General features: G+C 57.7%; 1 protein-coding gene across 8 annotated transcripts; it reads right to left on the reverse strand.

The window, feature by feature from the left end:
- Window positions 1–3,132: 3,132 nt before the first annotated feature.
- DMTN (dematin actin binding protein) lies at window positions 3,133–12,339 on the reverse strand. 8 transcript variants are annotated; one of them, XM_069485166.1, is made up of 15 exons: window positions 12,299–12,339; window positions 12,043–12,117; window positions 11,519–11,674; window positions 10,732–10,776; window positions 10,293–10,392; window positions 9,911–9,967; window positions 9,532–9,684; window positions 8,937–9,061; window positions 8,270–8,375; window positions 4,948–5,012; window positions 4,731–4,779; window positions 4,581–4,588; window positions 4,340–4,405; window positions 4,012–4,092; window positions 3,133–3,839 (listed from the first exon to the last, which is right to left on the reverse strand). In XM_069485166.1, the coding sequence occupies exons 1-15, from the start codon at window positions 12,314–12,316 to the stop codon at window positions 3,726–3,728; spliced, it is 1,218 nt and encodes a 405-aa protein (XP_069341267.1). In that variant the 5' UTR covers window positions 12,317–12,339; the 3' UTR covers window positions 3,133–3,725. The 8 variants fall into 8 exon arrangements, with proteins under 8 accessions (XP_069341267.1, XP_069341268.1, XP_069341270.1 ...); XM_069485167.1 differs by lacking the exon at window positions 10,732–10,776; XM_069485169.1 differs by lacking the exon at window positions 4,340–4,405.
- Between the last annotated feature and the right edge of the window lie 13,684 nt (window positions 12,340–26,023).

Consider the following 26,023-nt stretch of genomic DNA (forward strand, 5'->3'; position numbering starts at 1 on the left):
TGGGTCTCCGTGTAGAGGCACACCATGAGAAATTATGCCCAAGAATTGCGCCTTGGCAGAGCCCTCAACAGGATCAGGGCTTCCTGGAATGTCCAAAGCCAGGGCCTTAGGGATGAGCCTTGTAGCCGCCCGGGAGTAGAGAGAGATTCTCCCCAGGAAAGGGCTGAGGATGGCTTTCTAAAATGTGTTTCTGCTAATCACTGAGGGAAGGAGAAGTAGCTCCCGTCACAGAATTACAGAACTTAGAGTTTTGGGGTCTCAGAACTTCCCAGGACCTGCCCTGCCCCTTTGGGCCACAATCCTCAGTGGGGTGAGGCCCAGGGGACAGTGACCTGCCCAGAGCATGGAGCTTGCGGTCCAGCCTGAGTGCGAGGCAGACCGCCAGGGTCGGGCCCCGGGCCCTAGGGAGGGCCAGGGTTTGGCCAACCCCAGGCTGAGTGAGAAATGAGGTCTCAGTTCTCTGACAGCTGCTTGAGAAAAACAGACATTTTCAAACAGCTCAGCTGCAAACGGACCCTTGAGTGAGGAGCTCTATGAGAAATGTGAGGAGGCTCTTAGGCCAAAATGTCTGAGAACAAAGAAAAGAAAAAGGCCTGACTTGTGTATCAGGAAGCACCTTAGAGAAGCAAGCTAGAGAGCTGGGAGGCCGAGGTCCCTTCCAGCCACTGTACTTTTTTGGGCCTGCCCCTCACAGGCAAAGCAGCGGGCTGCATGGACCCAATCAGCGTTTTCCCCTCAACACGTTCCAAGGACCTCTAGGGGATAAAGAAAGTGCACGAGGAGTTCGTGGCATTTCATTTGACTTAACTTTTTACATGTTATTGTTAAGACTCTCATGAAAGTCAGGGTACATACTATATGTGTTATATGCCCAAAGCGTTAGAGACCACTGATGTACTATTAAATTCTGCTGCCAGGTTAGCCCATTTGGAGGAAAACCTTTAAATGAAGCCTCTCCTATCAGGTTAAACGAAGGATTGAAGACTATTTCAGGGTAAGGTGTTTTAAATGAGCAAGGCACCAAGCCCAGATCCAAGGAGAGGGCCGTAGTCACTGCCCTCCAATGAGACCAAATTCCATCACGTTTTCAACCACCACAGTTGTGTAACTACCTATCTGAAACAGGGTTTCCCCAATACTGCGCAGCCCAATACAATAATAAATCAGCTCCTGCATTTGATAAAAGTGCGATTGTCATATATAACATTTTAAACTTGTCAAACAGCTTCCTTGTTCACATTGAATAAGTTCATAATAAACCATAAAATTCAACTTACAAATGCATTCTGACTAATAGCAAGATTAATTTTTTTTTTTAAAAAAAGGTTTGCTACTAAAAAGGTAGCAAAAGGTTTGAAAGCCACGGTGCTAAATAATCTCCCAGGTTTTGCATCTGGGTGTGTCGTGGGGCTGAGGTACTGCGAGCCTCTCCCCAAGGCTTTGTTTTAGGAACAGAGAGCTCTACCCTGAGCCACTCTACATTCTCAGGAAATTAAAATCAAGCAGTCAGTCTGCCCCCACCACAGACATTTCCCATTTAGCTGATCAAATCCCGCCTTTAGCACCTCTTGGTACTCAATGACGTTGACATTTTCCCCAATAGCCTGGAAACTCCATGAGGACAAGGGCATGCTGGCCTTGTCACCACTGTGTCCCCAGTGCCCAGGACAGGGTAAGCCTGCACACATTCACTTAAAGCCTACTGTCAGGGTACATGTGTGGAGACCAGTCTTCTCTCCCTGCACCCCCTAGTCTGCCCTCCTCTGCTTCCCCTTCAGAGACAATTGTACCTACTGGGAAGGTCCCGGAGACCTGAGTGTCTGTCCCCATTCTCCACGGGTTAGGTGCCTGTAGCTCTGGCCTGCAGATGAAATGTCTCTATTCCACAATTTTCTCATCTGCTCAAAGGATTAAAATGGTCTGTCTTGTTGACCTTACAGGTTTGTTTGTTGAAAACAATGCCACGGATGCAATAGAACTCCTACAATTTAAAATAATCGTACACATTTTAGGGATTCTTATCTATTTTGCTTTTATTTCAGCTAAAGGGGCTAGAAACCCATCCAGGGGGCTTGGGTTGGGCCTCAGCTCCAGGCTAAGGTTCGCAGCTTGGGGACCCCTCCAACTCCCCCAGCCCTCTGACCCTGCACCTCTTGGTGTGCCCACACAGGGTTCTGAGCCAGCCAGGTAGGGCCTGCCCCTGCCCCCATAAGCACCCACGCCGCAGCCCTCCTTCTGGTCTTCCAATCAAATCTGTACCCCCTCACCACCCCCGCATGCAGGTCCACGTCTGTTCCCCTCCGGAGCCCTTGCCAAGTCAACCAAGAGCAAATCCCTGCCCTTGACCCTTGCTCTCCGCATAATCACGTGCTGCTGACCTTTGCTGTGTGTTTGGCCTCCCATCTAACCGGGAGCACCCTGGGCCCTGGGGGTGCAGTCATGCCAGATGTTGAAGAGTTTGACCACCAAGGTAATCATTTAGGGGGGTGGGGGGTTCCTGCCCCCCTGCTCCCCCCATCACAGAGCCCCTGAAGGGGAGGAGGCAGATGGGACCCAGCCTAGACCAGCCCCTGCTTCTCTGGCTCGGGTCGAGGGAAGAAGAGCACGCGTGCTATCTCCCCACCCCTCCAACGCTCACGTGCCCTATTTGAACCCTCATTCTCCCCATCCACCGACATCACCTGTCCTTCCTGCCCAGGTGTGGGGGCTCATAAAGGACAAACAGATTTAGGGACCCAATGCAACCTTTTAATTCCAAGCAGAGTCCCCCTCCCCCAGCATTATCACACACACAGTGGAAAGGGATGCCAGGGTCTGGGCAGGAACAAAACCCGGACCTGGGCAAAAATATAGATATAATTATATACACATGTGTACTTGGAGAGTAGAGCCGGGAGTGTGACTAAGGTAGGGCAGAGAGTTAGGGGAGGAAAGCAGCTGGGGGGCCCCAATAAATACATTCTTTAGAGAGCGTAGTGGGGGGTGCATGGGTACAGGTGGGAGCTGGTAGCCAGGACACTCAGGAACGTGCCACGCCTGGCCTCTGGACCCCATCCGAGGGAGGATGAAGGGCTGGCTTCTGCCCAGTACCTGGCTTGCGCTAGAAGGTGGGGTTCCTGCTGACTTGGGCTGGGGCTGTGTACACGCGGCATCCCCCTCTAAGCCAAGGCTTCTGGGGAAGCCACAGGGCTGGAGCAAGAGGCTTGGAAGCTCTGGGTCGCGAGCAGAGGTCAGGGCAAGCTGGAGGGCAGGGCAGCCCCCCTGCTGGGGGCCGGCTGGAGGCTGTTCCCGCTAAAGTCAGAGAAGCAGGAAGCCCAGGTCCAGGGAAGCTGACACGAGTGAGTGGGGGAAGCTGGGTGGGCGCACACAGGGGCCCGGAGCTCTCCTGCCTGGCCGCTTCCCGCCCACTGCTCAAGACGGTGCCAGGCCTGACCACCAGGCGCCCCTTCATTTCTCCTCACCCTCTGCTGGGGACCTTCGTGTGGGGGTGAGGGGCAGGGAGAGGGCGCAAACATGAACTCCGTGTGTGCTGGAGCCCTGCCTGGGTTTGCCCTGTGCAGGGGGGACCAGGGGAGAGGAGGAGGCCGCCTGGCTCCTCGTGGCCAGGAAAGTCCAGGCTGCCGCGGCCCCTCCCGCTCGCCAGGGGAAGAGGATGCTTTGGGTCTCTCGACCCCAGCTCCAGCGCCCTCAAGCAGCAGGGGTGAGGGTCAGTCACGGAGGGGCTGTCAGAAGAGAGAGGCCTTCTTCTTGAGTTCGTTCCGCTTCCACAGAGCCAGCTTGCCGAACTCTTCGGGAGACATGGCGAACACCCTCGAGAAGTCCTCGGCGGACAGATGCCTCTGTAGGGGACACAGGGCGGCTCAGGAAAAGGAGCTGCGGGGTGGGGGCTGCGCTGAGTGACCCAGGGGACACTCAGACAAAGAGGCCCCGGGTCTTCCCCACAGGCAGCAGAGTCTGCCCCGCTGACACCCTGCACCGCCGCCCCCCACCCCGTGCGTTTTCCCTGCCTACCTCCAGCCTCATCCGGTCCACGCCCGGAGGCAGCTTGGTTCGCCCCTTGTTGGTCACCACCAGCATTTCATAGGGATATATCTGGGGGCGAGGGCAGGGGGCAGTCTGAGGCTCATGGGGTTTCCTGTCAATGCAGCCCCCTCAAGTCCCCAGGCCCCCCATCAACCTGCAGAGGCCAGCGGGGTTCATGCCATTCTGCCCTCTGTCGCCCCCCGGCTTCCCTGCTGTCCCTCCCATCTTCAAGGCCAGGAGGACCCCGCAGTGCATCCAGCTTGCCTGGCGTCCCCAGCCGCCCGCCCGCTGCAGTGCTCGGGTCCCTGCCCCTCACCTTCTGCTCCAGCACACAGGGCAGGGAGTTCCCCCGGTCCATCCTCCCCCTCTGGCCCTCTCCGTTCTGGGGAGACCAAAGCCGCAGTGAGCCAGAGTGGGGCGGGGAGACCTTCCCAGCCTTACCCTGGTGTCTCACGGTGTCACCAGCCAACTCCGAAGCCCCACCCCCCGTCCCCCACACGTCCAGTCGCCTGGCCCAGCTTCTGGCGTCCACCTGTTCCCCTCCGGGAGGTGCTCACCTGCAGGCCTGCGGGAGGGAAGGGTCACCGTTCAGAGGTAGCTCCGAGGCCAGCTGCTGCCTGACCTGGTCAGACCCCTGCCCACATCCCCGCCCAGGGGCCTGCACGAGCCCCTTCCCCAGCTCCCCAGCGGCGGGTCCCACTTCTCACCTGGGCTTCCAGTCTCACTCCCCGATGGGCTGAACTCTGTGGACTGTAGCTACAAAGGACACAAACGAGTCAGAGGAAGCTGGGTACATTCCTCATTGGTCCCCTTCACTTTGAGGGTGTCCCTGCTCCCGAGGACGCACAGTGGCTCAGTCCCCCAGGAGCACCCCACGTGCACACCCCACCCACGTAGTCCACATCTCGGGTCCTGAGACCTTACCCGGCTCAAGGTGGTCCTGCCGTAGGCGGGGAGAGAGGAAGACTTAGAGGTTCCTGCGTGCAAGGCTGGAAGAGAGCCAGAGGTCCTGTGTTCAGTCCTGGTGGCCCTGACAGTCCTTCCTGTGAGGGCTCCCCTGCTGGCCTTCCCCCACCGGGCAGCCAGTGAAGAATGAGCTGGGGAGGCTGGGGGGCTTCTCTTAGCCACCAGCTCCTACCGGGATGTCCAGCCAGTGACACTGGTGACTCTGAACTGTCTCTACTGCCTTCCCTCTTCTAACTAGAAGTGGCCCAAGAGCACAGTTGAGTGTGAAAATCGCCAGCCAGCCAACACTGAGGTTCACCGTCACATAATGAACTCTGAGATATCCACCTAAATCTACTAATCAAAACAATTGAGTTATTACAATTTCAATAACAACCTTAGTAATCAAATTCTAAACGTCTAACATTCTACTACGGAAATAGTCATTTTCTCAGGGCTGTCAGCTGCTGGCTGGGACCGGCAGTCAACACCTCACGTCAGCATCACTGGGTGTCACTCCCAACTCACACTTGTCATAGGATCTCTCCACCTTCAGACACCGCAGGTTCTAACTCAAGAAAATGTGTTTTCAGTAACGTGTTTTCCTAGAAAGAACTTTGTACCTAAGATTCTTAGCTTGAACAGATCCCAAAACTCTTTCATCTCCAATTACTAGAAATGGTTGGCGTCCTGTAGCAATTGCCTTCACTAGAATTTTGCTTCAATATTTAGCCTCCATTAGATTCAAAACTATGAGGAAAGATACTCTTAAAACATTCTTATAAAATCTGTTGCTTGGAAGTTCGATTGGTGAGAACAAAATGGGTTTGGGGAACCTCATTTTTTCCCCACTAACACTTCTTATTTTTGTATAATTATCAGTTTTCACAATCACCATTCATTATTGAAACATCTCACTCTTGCAATAAATAATAAGTATACATTTATACATCAACTGATGGAATTTCAGCCTTCAAAGCACATATGAAGATTTTTTCACTGCCAATGACTTTTAGAATGTTTGAAAGTGACTATTCCAACGTTACCATGAAATCAGAACGACATGCCTGTCCGTGATTCTGAGAGGAAGGTTGATGTGACATGACGGTGGCCTGCCTGATCACGGGATCATTGATTATGTGCAAGTTCAGGGAAGCCAAAAATGCTGTTGCGGTAGCCATTTGGCTGTTCAACGTCACAAGGCCAAAACAGAAGTTAAAGAGCTAATTTTGGCCAAATAGAAGATTCGGGCGGAACATTGAAACTGAATCCAACCTTGGGGCACCTGTCCCTATCTCATTCTTTCAGGCCTTAACTCGTTTTTCCACATTCTCTAAAAAGCCTTTTGCGACCCTTCCCACCCACACTGAAACAGCATCCTGGGAGCTCTTGGTGAGGCCGTGGACATCCTAGCCATGTGTCAGCCTTGCGGCTCCTTGAATTCCCCCGTGCGAGGGGTCTTCCCCTCCGATCCTCACCAGACAACCCTTTCAAAGCCCCGCTCCCTGGCTCTTGTCGTCAGCCACAGCAGCTCCACCGGGGAACTGTAAGCCCAACACGCAGGTTTGTAGCTCCTGCTCAGCCTCACCCCCCACCACCCCAGCTCATCCGTCTCCTGGAGAGCTCCAGTCTCTTGATCCCCATCCCGGCCCCACCGGGCCTTCTGTCCCTACCTACTGAGCTTCAACCCTGTGGCTTGGGACAGTCACTGCTTTCACCAGCACCCCTGTGGTGCAGCCTGGCCCCTCAGCCTCTCAGGCACCTTCCTTAAAAAAGTCGAACCCCAGGTCAACCCATCAGACCCTTCCTGCTTGCAGGCTGTGAACATAACGCCCACACCATGGAGCTGAGCGTCACTGCCAAGGCCAAGGCTCGTACATTTCCCTGTCCCCACAGTAGCAGTTCCAAAGCTTCACCAGCCTCGCCAGGTCTCACCCCCTAACACCCAGCAGATGACCTCAACTTCCGATCTGGCCTGCTCCCAGATCCACATCCCCAGCCCCCAGGCCAGCCTCCCACATTCCCAGGCTCAGAGGCTCCGTGTCAGCCAACCCGCCACCGGGACCCTTAATGGACGCGTCCTCCAGGGCTGCCCTTCCCTTCTCTCTCCGTACAATCTCACTTTCTCCCCCCCTTCTCACTGCCACATACAAGCTTCTCCACCAAATGCACCTCCGCCTACGCGCTCCAGGTGGGGCGCTTCAAACCCAACTCATCTGAAACCACTTCCATCGCTCTCTGAAACCTGCCGCTCTTACTATCTCAGCTCCACGCTGGTCATCACCTGGCACCAAGACAAGAACCCCAACCTCTCTCTCCCCTACCCACCATGTCCAGTGGATTCGATTGCCCATATATTTCTCGAATCCATGCCTTTTTCTCTGGGCCCATGTCTATTTTTAGCCCTGCCCCAGACCACTGGAGAGCGTGGTAGACTGTTCCCAAAGATGGTGCCCACCATCAGCTCCCATCCTGCACGCTTTCTGCAATGAGACTGTGCCATTTGTCTCATCAAAAAGTAGAGCCTATTTCCCTCTCCTAGAGTCTAGGCTGCCCAGTGCCTGGCTCTGAGCGACAGAATGCAGAAGTGACGCCATGTGGCTTCCAATTCTGGGTTCGCGGATCTCTCCCTCTCCTCTCCAGCCACCATGCTTTAAGGGAGTCCAGGCCAGAGCAGCGAGTGACCGGAGGCAGGGTATTCGAAGCTCTGGCCCCCATCTCTCCGGCCCCGCTGCCTGCCACCCAATGGTGCGTGCCATGCTCTGTGACTCCAGGCTCCTGGAGGTCCCCTAAGCCGGGCGGATGTTTCCAGGTCCCTGTGTTTGCTTCCACACTGTTCCTGATGTCTGCGATGACCTTCTCCCCCACTCACTTTGTCTGGCTCACTTGGTCTTACTCCCCGATGGGCTGAAGTCTGTTGCTGTGCTCCCAAAGTACCCCCGGCACGCCCCGATCACACCTGCCACAACAGCACGTGGAAACTTTGGGATTTACATGGGCTTTCCCCATCAACCACAGGCTACCAGAGGACAGGACTAGATTTTTTTCACTCTTTCTACCCCCCGATGCCTAGCACGTGGTAGACACTCAATAAGGGTTTGTTAAAATAAACGGAATTTGCTAATTCTGCTTCAGCTGGGTACTATCTTTTGTCCTCAGATGCTGTTCTGACTTGTGCTCTTGCCCAAAGGAGAAAGTGTGAGCACCTTGGGCCGGGACCGCATCTCCTACATCTAACAAGTCACCAGACAACAGAGCCCGGCCTCCAGGTCTGGCCAGGTGACTCCTCCACGGTACTCACAGGTGTGGAAGGGTGTCCGGTCGGGAAGGGAGCGGGTTTTCCTTCGGATAGGCAATGACTTTTCCATCTCTTCTTTCAAGATCATCTTTCCCAGGTTGGAAGTAACCTGAGGAGGGAGAATGGGAGACTCAGATACTCATTCCTCACCTCCAAACAGCCTAGAATTGGGGGACCTGCAGACAGGCAAGGGACATTTGCCAAGGTGGCTGGTTTGCGCCCTGGAGCCCACAGAGCCTCTTGTTCTTGGCTGACACATGGCCACCCTTGAGTGCAGAGTGAGAGTGCTTGGTGGAACTCTACCCTGGTGGCCTCCTTGTCCCAGGTCACCCTGCCCAGGGCACAAGCCCATGTCACAGTCAATGGCCTTTCCATGGCTCTTGACGTTCTCTCTCCTCCCCTGGAGACCAGGCCTGCTGAAGCCTGGCACAGGTGGGACCACCCTTTTCTGAGCTTTCGACCCTAAGGCCAAGTAGTGCCCCCCCGAAAGCAGCATAAAGTCCAGGTGTCCCTTCACAAGCAGAAACTTGAGATCCCAGGAAAGAAGAGGGGTCGCTCACGTGTTCTAACAAGGATGCTTCTCTGGCCTGAACCCCTTTAGACCAGCTATGGAACCAGGACCTCTGTCCCTAAGAAGACACAGGGTGGGTGGCAGGTCGTGAGATGCTACCTTACTGAGTTCTTCTTTCTGACGCTCCCTGAGAGCCTTCATCTCCTCTCCGGAGTCATCGTCTTCCTCCTCCTCCTCTTCCTCTGCACCCTTCCGAGATGCCTTCCGCTTCCTCCATTCTGTCTCTAGGAGACAGGGTAAGGGCAGGCACAGCCGTCAGCCCGCCATCAGCTCAACCAGCATTTATCCAGCACTGGTTTTGTGCACTGCCCTGGGCTGGGCCTTGAAGAAGCCACTACAAATTATTTTTTAAAATAAAATAATATAAAAGTAACATTTCCTCGCCTTGCTGTGACACTGGGTAGGCAACACACACACACACACACACACACACGACAAATTCACTGGGGACCACACCTTATCTATCTTTCTCTTTCTCAGAGGTCCTATCACAGAGCCTGGGACATAGTTTGATAAATGTCTGTTGAGTCACCAAATAAATGAAGGGAAAGTGAACATGATTGACAAACAGCCACTTATACCCAGTGCTGCAGGAACGCCGGGAATGGGTGAGCAGTGAGCCTGGGGGCTCAGGAAGCGGGGGAAAAGCCTACGCAGACCCCATAGGGCCCCTCTTTCTCCCCATCTCTCCTACCCACGACCGCCAGGGAAGGGGGGCATGGCCAGTAGTCGGTTTCGATCTTGGCGGGCTGGTTGGGGTCGGGGGGCTGGGCCGCGGGGAACTTGGACGACTCGATGATGAGGTCCTCGATGAGGTGCTTGCTCTGAGGGCTGCCTCCCACGGACTCTGCAGATGAAGGCCAGGGTCAGCCAGGAGCACCCCACTGCCCCTGCAGCCAACCCGGCCCACCCTCGGTCCCCAGTCCCTCACCTGCCCCCTGCACACCTGGGAGATGCTGGACGTATGAGCACAGGGCAAACATTCCGTGCTGTGCTGAGCAGTTGTTCCCGCTCCACCCCGGCCAGCCCCCAGCCCCGAGGCACGGCCCCCAGCAGGCCAGGGGAACCCTCACCTCTCTGCTTGTAGATGGGGGGCTTCTTGTAGATGTTGGAGTCCGGGCGGGAGGTCTCTGTGGGACAGAGCGCGGGCAGGTGAGGAGGATGTGTGGCCAGCAGGGCCGTGAGAAGGGGGCCCGGGAATGGGAGAAGGTGGGAATTCACTGGCTCCTGCCCAGAGCCAAGATGGAACCCAGAGTTCCTGGCACTGTCCTTCAGGGGATTGGGACTTTCTGTGCTTTTTGTGCTGGTGGGAGGGAAGAAGTGACAGGCCCACCATCTCTAGCGCCCCGCAGGTCCGTGGTGAGCATGTTCTCCGGAGAAGAGGGGACTGAGGGTAGGGGCTTGGGGCTCCTGAAGGAAAGAGGGGGTCCTGGGAGGGGTGCAGCCAAGACCTACCAGGGTGGTGGAAATGGGGCAGGCTGGTCCGGGGGGTTCCAGTGGTTCTTGGGGCCGAAGCCTGGGGGAAGATTCCAGGGGTCCGGCTCTCCGCCCACACCTGCAGAGCACAAGTGTGTGGGTCTAGAGTCCCCCACCACCCTCTCCAACCCACACACCCTGACTTCCCCTCATGCCACCCTGCTCTGTCCTCCCACCCTGGCAGCCACATCCTCGGCCTCAGGGCAATGAATGCAAGGACTGAACCTGCCGATCACAGGGCGCCTGGCCTGGAGAGAAAGGGTTAGATGAGGCCCTGGGTCAGACAGAGTGATGGCCACAGAGCTGGCTGGTCACCCCCTGGGCTCCACAGAGCTTGGTCTGGACATGTATTGGGGAGGGGACCTGGGGGCCCTTTCAGAGCAAGGCTGGGCAAGTTTCCGGTGTGGGGCAGACTCACCTCTGGGGATGGTGGTGGGGACGTGGATCTGGGTGACAGCGAGCGCTGTGAATGGAGAGGGGAGATTAAACCCTGGTCCCTAGAACACGAGGCGCCGCTTCATCCCCCACTCAGCTCCGCACCCTTTCCTGGCCAGTGTCTGGGCCACCTCTTCTCTCTCACATCCTTGCCAGTCCCAAGGCTGGCCTTCCCTCCTCCTCCTTCCTACCACCCCCTGGGCAACGTCCTCAGTCTTCCCTCGGGAAGCAAGCAGCACAGGGACCTCGGAGCAGTGTGCTTGGTGCTCTGAGGGCCAGGGGAAGAACAGCTGTGGCCCTGTCCTCAGAGGCTGGCAAGGAACGCAAGGGACAGGACCAAGAAGCATCCAGGGAGGAGACTGAAGTCTCCCCATAGTCCAGCCTGGTGGCACTGCTCGGCTGTGGCACTAGCCCTTTCTTGAACACGGTGGGTAAAGAACCTGCCTGTGCACTATCTCCTGTGCCTGGAGTACCTTGTAAGTGGACGGCAGAGGGATGGCCTCTATTTTACAAGAAGGGAAACTGAGCCACAGTGTCACCCAGGTGCCTCAGCTAGGACTTTCAGCCTCCACGTTCAGTGCTTCTGTGCTCTTTCTACAAACTTTGCCCTTTCTGCCCACTCCCGGCCTCCTTCCTGGAGCCCCTGTGTTGCTGCCTGGAAACGCGCCCAGCCCCCAGCTCAGCCAAAGAAAGCAGGACAGGTGTCCCTCTACTACCAGTGGAGCTGCGGAGCCCTCCCCCCAGGTCCTGCCCAAGAGGACCCCTCTCACCTCCCGGCTCCTGGGCAGCTCCACGTGCTCCAGTAGGGAATAGGTGAAGTGGGGCTCATAGATCATGAGGTCGGGCCGCTCGATGTCCAGGATGGCCTTGTCCTTGGGGATGGCGGCCAGGTCCTTGTAGCCCAGCACCTGGTTGTCCATCTTGGCCTGCAGGAAAACGGTGCAAATGGAGCCCAAAGCCTTACCTGGGCTACCGGCCTCACAAGCTAGACTTACAGGTTATTACCAAGAAAATGGCGCCACTTTAGATGTTAACAGTCCTATTATTTTCATTTTAAGAGTTCAGATAGTCACCTTAAAAATATGACATTCCTTCTGTTAGCACTCTGGGGTACAATGAGATCAGACTAGGAGAAGGGGGATGTGGGGGCGCTTCTCTGGATTTCTGGGTTCCTCTGCCAGCCAGACTGGCAGGACCACCCTGGGGAGGCTCGGAGTGAAGCTCCCCTGCAGCCAGCGGTCCCCGCCCACCCCCCTCCCAGCCGGAGAGTGCTGTGGCCGAGAGGGGTACTCACCACGATGCTGGAGGGAGAGCCGGGCACACTGGAGTCTCGGGAGGAGCTGACGCTCCCGGGGGAGGTGGGTGGTTGCTGGGGAGAGCGAGAAGGCGGGCGAGTGGGGATGCGTGTGGGGGCGAGGGCGGGGGCGGGGCGGGCGGCCCTAGGCCTCTGGGGACCGCGGCGCCGCGCTGCGGGCAGCCGCCAGGTGGCGCCCTTCGACTCCCGAGCTGCCCCCCACCCGGCCCCGGCGCCCCTGCGCGTGCGCGCACACCTTCTGCAGCCGCTCCATGCGGCGGGCGCGGCGGCGGGTCACCGGCGGAGCCCTGTGCGCGAGGGGAGAGGACAGGGTGTCAGGCCCGGCCCGGCTCCTGGGCGCTGCGCGCTCGGGGCCGCGAAGGCAGCAAGCGCGTCCCGCCCGGCTGTCGCGTCCTCATCCCTTGGCGGGCGGCGACTCCCCGGGCTGCAAGGAGAAGGGGAGGGAGGCCGGGCCAGGGGGCGTCAGGCGCGGGGCAGCCCCTTCCAAGCGACCCGGCTCCTCGGCCGGGAGAAGGCAGAGGTCGCGTGCGGACCGGAGGTGGCCGAGTGGACGGGCTGCACTTGTTTTCGAGTCATTGTTCTCGGGCTCCAGAGGAAATGACGGCAGGGGTCAGCGGCTTCCCCGCCCCGGCGCACCTGCCCTGCCCGCCCCCGCCCGGAGCCGGGCTGTCCCGCTGTCCGGCCCTCTCCCTCCCTGGCCCTGGGCGGCCCCTCCTACCCCTCGTCCCACCCCTGCAGTCTCCTGTCCCCGCAGCCACTGCTCCCTCATACTCGCCCGGGGAGGCCTAACACAGAGGAGTCGGTTTGGTGATACAGTCTGAGCATCGCTAACCCGAAAATTCAAAATCCACAACCGGAAACTTTAGTGCCCATGTGACGCCACAAGTGGAAAATTCCACACACGAGAACTTAACACAGACTTTGTTTGATGCACAAAATTACTTAAAATACTGCATAAAATTACCGTCAGGGTATGTGTATAAGGTGTAGATGAAACATAAATGAATTTCGAGTTAGATTTCGGTCCCATCCTCAAGAGCATGGACTGGGGCCCAGAGTGGCCTGAGCTTGAGTATTGACTCTGCTACTCGGATGCTGTGCGACCTTGGGGGAGTTACCTACCCTCTCTGTGCCTCATGTGTCTCATGTGTAAAGTGGGGGTAGTATTAATAATTGTACCTGTGTCATAATAGTGTTGCTCTGAGTATTAGGTAAGTTATACCATGTGATGTGCTTAAAACATCACACACTCCAAGGAGCATGTTAGCTGTTGTTATTTCTATATCCCCAAGGACTGATAGACTTCGGTTGCTTTTCTGTAGCCATTCTTTGTCATGACAGATGGAGGTCACTAATGTTCCCAATCTTATCACCTATAGTTTGTATCAGGCCATGCTGCTGCTCACTGTGTCACCCAAACAGCCCGCCTGCCACACTGACAGCCTAGCGCCCATTTCTCTGCTTTTGCCCACACCTTGCACTGCTCGGTCACCTCTGTGCCTCCCAGATACCACCCTCCTTCAGAGTCCGTCCTAAGCCCCCTCCTACGGGAAGCCTCCCTTAGCAGTCTAGTCCTCACTGATAAACCCTTCTTTGAATTCCAGTGGGACATAAAAAGAGACCCATGCAACGAAGCCTTTGGTTCTGTGTTACCAGACATGGGAACATGTTTCTCCCTAACTAGACTGACTTCTGGAAGGCAACAACAACAAGAACTATTATTTCCTGAATGCACATCACATGCTAGGTACTTGGATAAGCGCCTTACGGGATTATCTGGTTACATCGCCACAACAATCCTATAACGTAAGCTCATTTTACATGTGAGGAAACTGAGCTCAGAGTTGTGGGGCTGAAAGTGACCGTGTCTTCAGCACAGGTGTGATGCGCTGTGCCTACCTAGCACTGTGTCAGGCGCACAGGGCGGATAGCTTCCAGCCAGATTTCTCAAGTCTTTTTGGAATTCTAGAACCATGGCACCTCCAGGACAAGACTGGGCATCAGAGTCACAGTGGGTATTTGGTGCCAAGGGAAAGTCTCCACTCCAGAGCTTCAGACTTCTCTTGCCTTCTGAGTGCTCACTTTGGAATGCTTTCAGCTAGGTGTCTGAGGAGCAAATTCTAGTACATATGTGAAGAACTGATAGCTCCCTCTCACTCCTCTCTGATCTTTACTTTGTTCATGGCCATCGTCAAACTAGCTATACATTTGGCTTAACTCTAAGGCAAATGCTCATCCATCCATCCGTCCATCCATCCATCCATCTACCCAGTCATGTCTTGTTTTATCCATTCATTCAACAAATACTTTCTGAGCACCTATTCTGCAATGGACACAGAATGCTCTTATGGAGAAGAGAAGGATGAGTCAAAGGGGCCAAGCTGCCCCTCCAGAAATAAACCATGTGTCTGGACGGCTCCCATGCAAAGTAGAAATTACATGTGCCAGATAAGATACTATAAGGGGCTATGAGAAGTCATGGGAGAGAGAGATTACTCTTGCTGGGGTGTCGGGGTGGGGGAAAAAAGGTTTCTTGGAGGGGGAGGTATTTGTGGCAGGCCTAGAAAGATGCCCAGTTTGAGATCACGCAAAACCAGAAGAAGGGATTCTTGACAGAGGAAGCAGCATGAAGGAAGGCGGGGACGTCTGGAAAACAGCAAATACAGAGTGTGGAGCTCATGAGGCTTAGGAATATTTCGGGTGGGGGATTGGGGCCAGATTGCGGAGGCCCTGAACCCAGATTATAGTTAGATTGAAATCTGTGGCAACAGGGGGCCATAAAAGGCTCAAAAACTTTTTTTTTTTAAGCAAACAAGTGACATGATCAGAGCCGTGCTTCGGGAAAGTGAATCCGGCTGCAGTTTGGGACCTAGATTGGACAGCAGAGGGGGTCACAGGGAGTCCAGCCAGGAAGCTGTGACAGCAGTTCAGGCCAGGGACTGTGAGGGTCTAGGCTTGGGCAGGAAGGAAAGGGGCAAGCGGGAGAAATCCTATAGGTAGAATGTGCAGAGCAGGGCTTCATCCGGAGAGCCCTGGCGCAGGCAGCTTGCAGGCCCCCCTGGAGACTGGAGGGAGGAGGGGAGAGAAGGGGCTCACTTCTGCCAGGTGGAGGTTGCGGTGGGTGCGGGTGCGGCAGGTGAACCAGTGGGAATGTCCAGGAGGAAGGAGCTTGGGGGTGGGGCCAGGCTGGGAACAGAGATTTGGGAGCCGTTTGCCTAGAGGTGCTAGTCTGAACACCAAGGGAGAAAGAAGGTCAAAAACAGCATCCTGGGAAACTCCTAGGGGACTGGAAGAAAGAAATATCCAGAGATGGTGCAGAGAGAGGAAACTAGCTGGGCAGCTCTTAGGGGGCAGGGAGTGTATCTAGTGATGGTGTTTTCAGCCAAGGGTCTGATACGCAGGAAGTGTGCAGCAAACGTCGAAGGAGAGAATGGCAGGGAAGCAGGGGCTGAGAAAGTAGCATGTCATGGAAGCCAAGCATGCACTGCTGTGCGGAAGGTCAGGAGATGTGTCCTCCCTCCAGCTGGGACGTCAGGGCCCCAGTGGTGGTGGCCTGCTGGTTAGGGATGACACAGGGCGGGCCCTGGCCAGGTCCTACAGGCAGGGGTGTGACAGAAGGGCAGGCTGGAGCTGGAAGAGTCGCTTTGGAGGAGGCCAGATGGGCAAAGGTTTTTAAGGACAGGAGAGCCTCGAACATGCTTGCAGGCAGCGGGGAGGGAACAGCGGACAGAGAGGAACTGAGGCTCAGGAGGGGGGCACCATCCAACCCCACACTCACACGCGCACAAACGCCGGCCCATAGGCACGGCCACTTAGGGACATGATGGAAATAAAGATGGTCACAGTAATATTCATGGCTTCTGTTTATGTCGATGTTACGGCTGGCACAGTGCTGGGCACTTAACATTTTCCCCCACTTAACCCTTACATCCCAATCCTGTGAACTGGCTATTATCTCAAGTTTGTAGATGAGGAAATTGAGACTTAAATTATCAGTCAAGGACACACTCCTGTGTGGAATTTAAGCCCAGGCCTGTCTGACTTCTAAAACCATTAACCGCCATATCACCCCTTGCAAAGCCGGTGTGAGCCCTGGCCTCCCGCCTCTGCCCGGTCCCCAGCCCCGTCTCGTCCACAGCTCCATTGCAGGGTCTTGTCCCTTAGCAGCTGGGTCTCTTTCAGGGTCTTGCATGTTAGAGAATGTGCCAATAAATTATCTAGAGAGGTGCTAATGGCAGAAATGTTGTCATACCCAGCAGGGGCATTTACATTTAAACCTGGGGCTAGCCTTAAGGAAGAAAGTTCTTGCTGGTGAAATTTTAGGTTGTCAGAAGGCCAGCAGGGAAAATGTTTTGGGGCGGAGAAGTGTGTGGGGTGTGTGTGTGAGAGAGAGAGAGCGAGAGAGAGAGAGAGAAAGTTTCCTTGGCTTCTCTGGAATCACACCATGCAGGCAACGGCCTACTCCACCCACATGCAGCTCCCTCTGCAAAGCTCATTTCCTCGCAGGTCACCCACCCCCTCCCGCCCCGTCCTGAGCCCTCTCCACCCATGCACACCACTTGCCTATGCACGTGCATCCCTTAGGTCCCAGCAACCTCCAGGGACAAAGAGACAGAGAGGGCAGGCTGCAGCAGGAAGGGAGGGAGGACTGGAAGGAAGGGGAAAGCCGGCGGAGGAAGGCAGGCCCAGGTGGCGGAACGGACAGCTCAGCTGCCCCTGGCTCTGGTCAGACGCCTCGGCCCCACCCTGCCCCAGCTGTGGCCCTGCCTTATCTGAGCCGCCAGCCCAGCCCCACCTCACCCCACCTCTCCTCCCCACAGCTCCCCAGCATGTCGGCGGCGATAAGACTTGCCCAGAGGGACCTCCAAGGTTGCGCCCGCCTGTCCCAGTGGGCTCTTGTTCCCGGTAGGGGCTGGTCGCATCCCTGGTTCCCTGGACCTGCAGAACCACACCTTAGGCCCTCGGGTCCAGCCTTTGCTCCGGTCCCAAGCCAAGTGGCACCTGCCCTGTGCCTGTACTTTTGTACCTTCCCTTTAAACTTCACACAAAAACGGTGTTTTTCTCATGTAGAGATGGGGAGAAGGAGGCTGAGAGGTTAACTTGCCAAAGTTACCCCCAGACAGCAGCCAAGCTGGAATCCCTACCCAGGCCTGTCTAAGGCCAAGTGCTCTTTTCAAGTGTCCCCAAAGATACCCCTTGAATCTGAACTTGGACTTGGGGTCCCACCTGCTAACCTCAGACGGTGGAGACACCCAGAATCCTGCTTGCTGACGGCACCTGGCGCAAAGCAGCTGGGAGTCTGGGGCCCTCGGGCTCTGCGCCACACAGCCAGGGTCCAGCTGGGCTGGAGGCCACCGGGGCAGACAGTGAGTGAGTTATGAAATGAGGCGCGCTGTCCCCAAGGGCTGGCGTCAGGGTGGGCAGGGAACTTTGCTGCTTTTCTTTCTACCCAGTTTCAGCCATGGTGTCACTGCTGTATCCGCTTCCCTTTCTCTCTCCTGTCTTCTTGCTTTCCATCCCCTTTGCTTTGCTTTCTTCATCTTTCCTCCCTTCCTCTCTCTTTCCCTTTCACCCTCTCCCCCTCCCGGCCCCACCCCCGCAGTTACTGTGGCAACAACTCAATGCCAGAAATAAAGGCAGCAGGCAGCTAGGTCGCCAGCTCCCAAAACAGCATCCCAGGGTGGGGAGGAGGAGGGCGGGCGGCAGGCGCAGGGCAGGGGCTGGCTCCCCTGGGCCGTGTGTGTGTGTGTGTGTGTGTGTGTGTGTGTGTGTGTGTTGTGGGCGGGGCGGGACACCACGCTGGCCCTGACATCAGGAGAGCTCAGGCCTGCTCTGGGGCAGGGGCTCATCAGCAGTGTCACTACTTAGACCCAGCCTGAACCCCGAGTCTGTCTGAGGCTGGCAAAGCCTAGTTACTTCCTCCTCTTTTCTCATCTTCTTCCTCTCCCTATCCCTGTTCTAGCTGCCAGGACCAGGGCTCCTCTAAGGCCAGCGCCATACAACACCCTGTCACTCTGAAAGGGACCAGGCAGGGACAGGTGGTGGATCCAGAATCCACCTGCTCGAGGCCTTGGCCTCCCCTGTTCTCTGAGGACAGCAGGATGGGCCCAGGTACGTCCTCCCTCCCTTTCCCCCTCCCCTACACAAATACGCATCACGCAGCTGTTTTCTCCTAGGTCTCTCTTGGGCTTGAGTTTCCACATCTTCTCTCTACACCCTTCTCTAAAGAGGTCCCCACGTCTATGTCCCCCCTTAGTCGCCAGCATGTTCCTGCTCCGACCTCCATTCATAGCAGGTCCTGTTGCGCAAGCTGGACTGACAGAGCTGAGGGAGATGGAAGGGACTTGTCTCGTAAATTCTGGATTCTGGGGGCACCCTATTCTGGTCTCTGCATGCAGAGGAGCCCTGGACAAGGGATTCTGCAGACACCCACCCACAGGTGGACAGCCTGGCCCAGGGGGCTGACACCTGGCCATGGAGAGGCTGGCGGAACCGATAGAAGACCCGCAGGTGTGCACAGGTGGAAAAGCCCCACGCTGTGCGGAGCTCGTGCACATGGGTGCACTCGGGGAGCTCCGAGGCCCTGCCTGCCAATCCTGCACCCACTCTCCCAGCGAGGCCCCCACACGGTGACACACAGAGCAGCTGACTCCCACTCACACCCACCCAGCCATCCTCTCCTTGGCACCCATCCTGCGCCGTGCACGTGTACAGCAACACACACAGAGCTCTCTGTTACCCATGCGCTGGGGGCTTCTCCCTGTGCCCCGTTCCCAGAGCCCAGCGACCTTGTTTCTGCAAGACCTGCCCCTGCTGCCCTGACTCTCCCAACCTGGCAACCAGTCCCCTGGGAGGGACACACGGGGTGTATCTGCCCAGGAAGGGGCGCTGGGCCTACCAGGCCCAGGGAGGGACAGAACTAGCAAGGGGGAGCCCCAGGACCCTGGGGGTTTCACGTGTCTGCTCAGCCCCAGACTCTTCAATTCCCACAGCAGCCCGGGCTGGGAGAGCTCTGGGTTGGGCCTGCAGCCACGCCCTGCCACCCCGCCTCTCTTCACTGGGCCTCACCCCAGCCTGGAAGGGGGCTCGCCGGACCCTCCCCCTAAGGAGCAGGCTCCAAACCAACAGTCTCAGGCCCCTAAAAGAACTGCGCCAACCCTCCAGGGTGCCTGGGGAGGTGGGAGGGAGGCGGCGAGGACCGGGCTTACTGCTCCATTATTCAGCAGGGAGGGAAGGGCTCCCCCGCCCAGCCAAGCCCCCACGACCCCATCACTCCCATCTCTGGCTGGAGCAGCTAGGTGGACAGGGCCGAGCAGCCGGAAAGGGGGTATTCCGGTGGCAGCACAGACCCATTGGGATCAGAACACCCCAGCTCTCTTCCCCAAATCAGGTTTGATCAGCTCAAACCCAGCTCATCCCAGGGTCTGCCACCCAGGCCCGCTTTCCCACTGCACAGGGGGCCATAGCTGACTCCTCCCGGGGGGGTTCCCTGCCGCCACCCAAGGCCTCACTCCTAGGCAGGTATTGGGGCCCCAAGTGCCCACAGAGGGGAAGAGGGGCGGGAGACTCTGCCACCTACCTCTTCCCAGACAGTGTGGCCCAGACGCTCTGAGGCCCCCGAGGCCTGAGAGGCCCAGGCCCAGATCCACGGGGCGGCCGCTTTTTCTCGGGTGCCTAGGTAATAGGCATCCGTTCCAGGAACCCAGCCGTGCTTTCCCAGAGCACAAATAACAGGAAAAAAGCCGGTTTGGGGTGGGTGGGAGCTGGCGAAGGAGGGGAGCTGGTCGCAGCTGAGCGGTCTGGTCTCCCCTCTGGGCCCCCACCCCCTCACCCCCACCCTGCTTCTCTGCCAGCCAGGGCTGGCTGGATCCCGGTGCTGGGGAGTCCGCGTCTGGGGGCGGGCAGTCGGCCGGGCTCCCCCACGCCCTCCCCGCACCCTCCCACCTCCAGCTGATAGCGTGTGGCCGCCGAGGGTGTGTGTGTTTGGATGTGTGCTCTTCCCGGCTCGTCCGCCCGGCTGCAGCTCAATCCATTTCGAACAAGAGCAGCATTAACCCGGCATCATGACGAAGCAGAATCGGGCAGCGCTGTCCTTTTTCCCTTTCCCACACCCCCAGCCTTGCAGCGTGCACACACTCACACACACACACACGCAGCCCCTCGAGCCTCCTCACATACAGCCAGGGAGTTCAAGTTGTGGTGGCCAGACGTGGGGTGTCTGCTACTAACCGAGGGGGACAATGCCTGGCCGCTCCAGCACCTGCACCTCCTGCCCCATTCACGGTGCCCCATCCTCCACCAGCAGCAGCTGAGGCCTCTGGGGGCCCGGCCTCTGGGGGTGGGGTGCGGGCAGAGGTGCCAGAATCGCTCACCCAAGGATTAGCCCTCCCCTGGGAGGGACAAATGGAAGGCGCAAGAAACCAGGTCCTCAATCCCGGAGACCCAGGCTGGCCCTCCGGTAACCCCGGTCCCCTGGGAGCTGCCACGGGGTGCAGCAGAAAGAGCGAGAAGAACCCCATTTCTCCCCAGGGCAGCTTCATGAAAAGAGAGGTTCCTGCCAGGTGACCCCCAGGTCCCAGCACAGCGTTTACAGGGACGTGCCTTCCCCGCCTCTGGCAAAACCTCAGCCAGCCCAGGACCCCGTGGTCGTTGGCCTTTTGGTGCCCCGGGTGGGGGAGGGGGAGCCTAGCCAGCGACCCGACCCTCGCCCTGGCCTCCACCTCCATGCCTGCCGCAGACTTGCCTACCTAGGCAGCCCTCACCGTTGCCCTGGCAACCACTGCCCACAGCCGGTCAGCTGATGTTATCAGCTGTTGTTGGGGAAATCTAGAATCTGGGGAGGGGGCTCTGGGATAGCTGAGTGGAGACTCACAGGGGGACAGGTGAGGGTGTGCCTCAGGCTCTCTTTCTCAAAGAGAAGGGGACAGAGGGGGGACTGTCTGGCTAGTGGGGACAGAGAAGACTGTGCCCTGAAGGATGGGCTCCAGAGAGAAAGGAGGGGTGATGGGGACAGGTGGCTGAGAAAAGGCGAAAGAACCCAGGCTTAGCTGGGGGGCGGGTGCTGTGGAAGGCAGAGAAAACCCAGGGTGGGGGAAGAAACACCAGATCATCACACCTCAGAGAAAAAGGCCAGGAGTGATGGGGGGGGGGGGGGTGCACCTGTCATGTGGCGGGAGGGGGCCACAGCCCTGGAGGAGGAGCAAACCAGGCTGCTTCTCCAGGAGCAAGCTGGCATCAGCCCAGCCTCTCTGCTTTCTGAACCTTCAACCCCAGCCGTGCTGCCCTCAAACCAGGGTCCGAGAGAGACAGGGGAGGCCCAGCGGCCCCAGCCCTGAGCAGTCTCCCCTGCATCCCTCCAGACGCCAGGCACCAGGGGCTTTGACAGCTCGGCCCTCTAGGATTCCAGATTTTTCCCACTACCTCAGTCCCTCCCCTGCTTTACCCGCCCTCCACCAGAACCCAACCCAGGAGATGGGCCTTCTGTGCCAGGGTCCCCAGAGGTAGAATTGGAATGAGCGGATGCCAGGAAGGACAGCTGTGGACAGGGGCCTGGAATGAGGTGGGCCGTGAGCCAGGATCACCGCCGAGGAGGAGGGGAGCCTCCTTCTGACGGAAGCACGAGGTGCAGGGCAGAATGGGGGGAGTCCAGGGGAGAGGGCCAGGGAGGAGGGGAGGAGGAGGGGGCGGGTGCGCGGTACCTTCAAGGGCCTGGGGCGTGGGGCAGGAGCACAGCAGCCTCCTCGGTGACATCCACCTCCATCCCTCGGCGCATCTCCTCTCCGCCTCCCGTTGCCAAGACAACCTGCCGGCAGCTCGGCCGGCTTGGCGGCGGCAGCGGGAGGGGGAGGAGGAAGCTGTGGCTCCCACTGCCTCTTCCTCAGTGATGGAGGGGGCCTCTGCGTGCTGGGGCTGGGAGTTAGGGGAGAGCTTGGGGAGCTAGGGCTCCCCCTGAGCCCCAGCCAGCAAATCTCCTCTCCCCCCATAAGGCTGTAGGATTGGCTCCAGGGGTGGCCTTGGGAGAACCCCAATTCAGGGCCAGATAGCAGGCCGGCCTTGATGGGGGCACAGCACTGGGGAGAGTCCCCCATGCCAGGAAGCCCAGCGTGGAGTTGGGGAAGGCGACAGACTACACGGAGGGACGGCCCTCGTGCTGAAGGGCCAAAGGAGTGGTTCTGGCAGGGAGGGGAGGCCCCTGGGCGCTGGCAGGCATGCAGCTGGGGGCCCCCAACTCTGCTTTCTCTCTCTGAGCACCTCCTCCTGGTCCCAAGGAAAGTCAGCGGATAGGACAGCTCTCCTCTAATCCCATCCCACTGCCCAGTCCCTCCACGGCGGGCACCTTGGGCGGGAGCCTCTTCCGCCCAGCCAGCCCTGGCCCCGAGGGGACTGCAGAGTTAGGGCTCCCTCTGTCGACCGGGAGAGTTAGCTGCCAAGGTCACTCCCGGCTGCGAGGGCGAGGTGGGGTGTGTGTGTGTGTGTGTGTGTGTTGGTGTGTCAGGCGGGCACAGCCAGGCCAGGATACCCTTCTCCCCTGTCACACTCTGCCTCCCCCTCGTCTCTGTCCTTGTCCCGTGGAGACACTAGCTCTGCCCCAGCCCCAGCCCCTCCTCCTGCGAAGGCCCAGACTCCTCAAGGCCGGCTGATCTGATCGCGCCTCCCCGCGGCTGGCCCGCCCGCCCTGTCTGGCTGGGATGAGACGGGAGGCAAAACCTCCCCCCGGAGGCCGCAGCACCGAGCTGGGCGCCGGCTAGTTCCGGCCCGGTGGGCGGCTCCCTCCGCGCCAGAGCCCGGCGTACCTTTAGCAGTTCAGGAGTTCTCCAGGCCGCCAGGATGGACACTGGCGTCCACAACAGGGGGCTGGCGCTCCTGTCCCTCTCAGGCCTCTCCTGGGCAAGGTCACTGGTGCCAGATGTCCCGAGTGGACTCTGGCCCTGCCCCCTGCCCCCTCCCCGGCCTGCGCAGTAGGCTTCTCTGCCCACCCTCTGCCTCTGTCTCACTCCAGTGCCCCCCGGCCCCGCCCCCAGCCAACCTGCTGGGGAGGGGAGTCCAGGGGTGACCCCCATGCTGTCTAAACATTAACTCCTGGAGAGGCTGAGCCAGGGCCCCTGGACACTCAGGGAGGAGGGAGAGGGGACCGAGATCTGAGCCCCAGGAAGAAAAGGAAGGATGAGGGCCTGAAAGAGACCCTTTCTCATCAGATTGAAAGCCACGCCCCCTACCTCTGGGCGACGGGACTCTGCCTCCCCGACCCCAGAGACTCAGCACCCAGCATGCTGCCACCAGGCCACAGCATCTGGTCACCCGCCTTGCCCAAGCCCTTGGCTGTCTCCTCCCTGCCACAGCATAAGGACCAGACTCTTTATTATTCCTGCCGCTTCTCCACGGGAACTTTCAGTTCCAGCCAAACGCATGTACCGCTCACCTTCCCCTGAACACCTCGCACATTTTCCTGCCTCCAGGCCTTTCTCATGCTGTCTCCCCTCTCAGTGTTTTCCCCTTTGTGCATCTTCTCTCCACTGAAATCATGCCCCTCCAGCAAGCCCTCCCAAGCACGCCCCCCGCCCTCCGGTGCCTGGGCAGGGGAGTGGAGAACACCGCACTCAGGCGTTGAAGACAGGCAAGAATCTAGACTGTAGTGCTCTCTAGCGGTGCGACTGGGACAGGTTTCACATCCGAGTGTGAGCTCATCCACATGTGACCCACGGGAACATCTTACTGCCCTAAATAAGGGGTTACAAGTGAGCGTGCCTCGAGTGCCACCTGCAGCTTGGTGCATATTAGTTTTCTTATTGCTAATAGCTCCTACATCGTCTTTCACTCTTTTGGGGTGTACCAAAGGCTGCTTTGTTATCTTAAGAGAAAGAGAGTTCCAAACGCCCCACAAAGGAACTTTTTTTTTTTTTTTGAGACAGGATCTCGCTCTGTCACCCCGAGTAGAGTGCAGTGGCGTCATCATAGCTCACTGCAACCTCAAACTCCTGGGCTCAAGCGATCCTCCTGCCTCAGCCTTCCGGGTAGCTGGGACTACAGGTGCATGCCACCAGACCTGGCTAATTTTTTCTATTTTGGGTAGAGATGGGGTCTTGCTCTTGCTCAGACTAGTCTTGAACTCCCGAGCTCAAGTGATCCTCCTGCCTCCGCCTCTCAGAGTGCTACGGTGACAGGCGTGAGCCACCGGGCCCCGCCAGAACTGCCTTTTTATGAGTTTATGCCTCCAATTAAATTTCAAGTGCCTTGAGAGTTCTATCTTGCCCATCTTTTTTATTAACTGAGGGATTCGCACGTGCTTGAACATTGTAGAGAATAAATAAATATTGCATTAACTGCTGAAGACTCCTCCCCACCCAACTCCACCTAAGGATGGAGGGTGAAGGCAGGATTCTGGCTTCTCTGTCTGCCTCCACCTTGGGGGACAGGAGGGTGCTGTGCTAATGACTTCTTTCTGGGGCTTCAGGTGGTTTTGTCCCTCAATAAATACCCTGTGGGACATACTGTGCTGGGCACTGTGGGGAGGCAAAGAGTAGTTGCACGTTGAGGCACCTGCCATCTAGGAGAATCATGACACGAACATACATGAGGACAGTTCTGGACAAGCTGTGATATATGTCACAGGCAAGGGCAGGTGAACAGCTGGCGAGATCAGCTGCTATGGAGATGGCCACTCACCCTGGAAGAGGAAAGCCTACGGAGCAGAGGGGAACGCTGTGGTCTGGACGTGTGAGCACTCGAGAGCACGCTTGCCAGACAGCGGGAACTTCATGAATGAGGAGGGGACAGGGCTGGCTGGATGGCAAGGGTTCCAGTTTTGCCAGCGTTCTTGAAGGGGATTTGTGGGGCTAGGGCTGGACAGGAGTCTTGAAGACTACAGAGGCTGCTCGGGACAGCGTGGCCTGCGGGGCTGTGGTTTATGGTAGGGGCAGGTAAACGGGACAACCTGTGTGACACGCTGGAGTGGGGGCGTGTTGGAGGCAGGGGGGCTCTTTAGGAAGCGACTGTGGTAATTTAGACAGAGCCCAGTGAGGTCTGGCAGTGGCGCGGTCATGTGCGAGGGGGTGATGGCTGACATGTTGAGCTTGCTCAGAGAGGCAGCACACAAACAAGGAGAGAAGAAGACATCTTAGGGGACGTTACTATGATGAGGAGTCAGGACAGAGAAGCCAGAGAGGACAGCCTGTCGCAGGCAGTGGGGAAAGGAGGTTCAGGAAGGGGTGGTCCTTGGTGATGTCAAATGCTACAGGGGCCAAGGACTCTGAGGACCGAGACAAGGCTTTTGGCTTGGTCACTGCGAAGTCACTGGCCTGGTGTCTGAGGGACAGGGTTGAGTACAGTGACGTGAGCAGAACCAGATTGTGTGGTTTAAAAAGTGAGTGCATGTCCCTCCTCAGACTTCCTGCTCTGGCTCCTGTCTGCTGTTTGGAGGACGCAGGGAATGATCAATAAGTGGGCTATTCTTAGCGACAGTTCTCCATAGTCCTAAACAGGCACAGGATTTGAGGCATGCTGCCACCACCTCCCTCCACCTGGTTACATCTTCCCCTGATGGCTTCATCTTGCCCCAGTAGCAAGGGTCTATTAGCAATTAGTCCCCTGTGGCCACCCGCTGCTCATACTAGCTTAGAACCTTCAGGCACACAGAAGCAACAGGGTTGCTGAAGCCAGGTGTGGTCCGAGGCCCGTGGGGAGGCTCCTTCCCACCACACACACACACACACACACACACACGCTCGAGTGTTAAGTCCCCTCTGAAGTTCCATTACTAGGGACCCAATCCTTTGGTTTCTTCCTTTTAGCATCGTCCAAGTCACCAGCAGTTCAGAGGGAATGAGCCGAACAGACGGCCCGGGTGCGGAGCCTGGATGCTGGGCAGGGGCGCTAAGAAGTGCCCGGGGCCAGTAGAGCCAGACACCCAGGCTTGGGGCTGGGGCTGGGGCTGGCATGAGGGCACTCCCTGGGATGGCACAGG

This window comes from Eulemur rufifrons, chromosome 12, assembly GCF_041146395.1.
Source record: "Eulemur rufifrons isolate Redbay chromosome 12, OSU_ERuf_1, whole genome shotgun sequence".
Lineage (NCBI taxonomy): Eukaryota > Metazoa > Chordata > Mammalia > Primates > Lemuridae > Eulemur > Eulemur rufifrons.

What these genes read in the sequence shown, in the direction of transcription:
- DMTN (XM_069485166.1), bottom strand. An exon ending in CCCCATCTACAAGCAGAGAG is followed by an intron (nt 9,685 to 9,910) that starts GTGAGGGTTCCC and finishes CTTCATCTGCAG; the next exon opens with AGTCCGTGGGAGGCAGCCCT. An exon ending in CCGGACACCCTTCCACACCT is followed by an intron (nt 5,013 to 8,269) that starts GTGAGTACCGTG and finishes GCTCTCTTCCAG; the next exon opens with CCTTGCACGCAGGAACCTCT.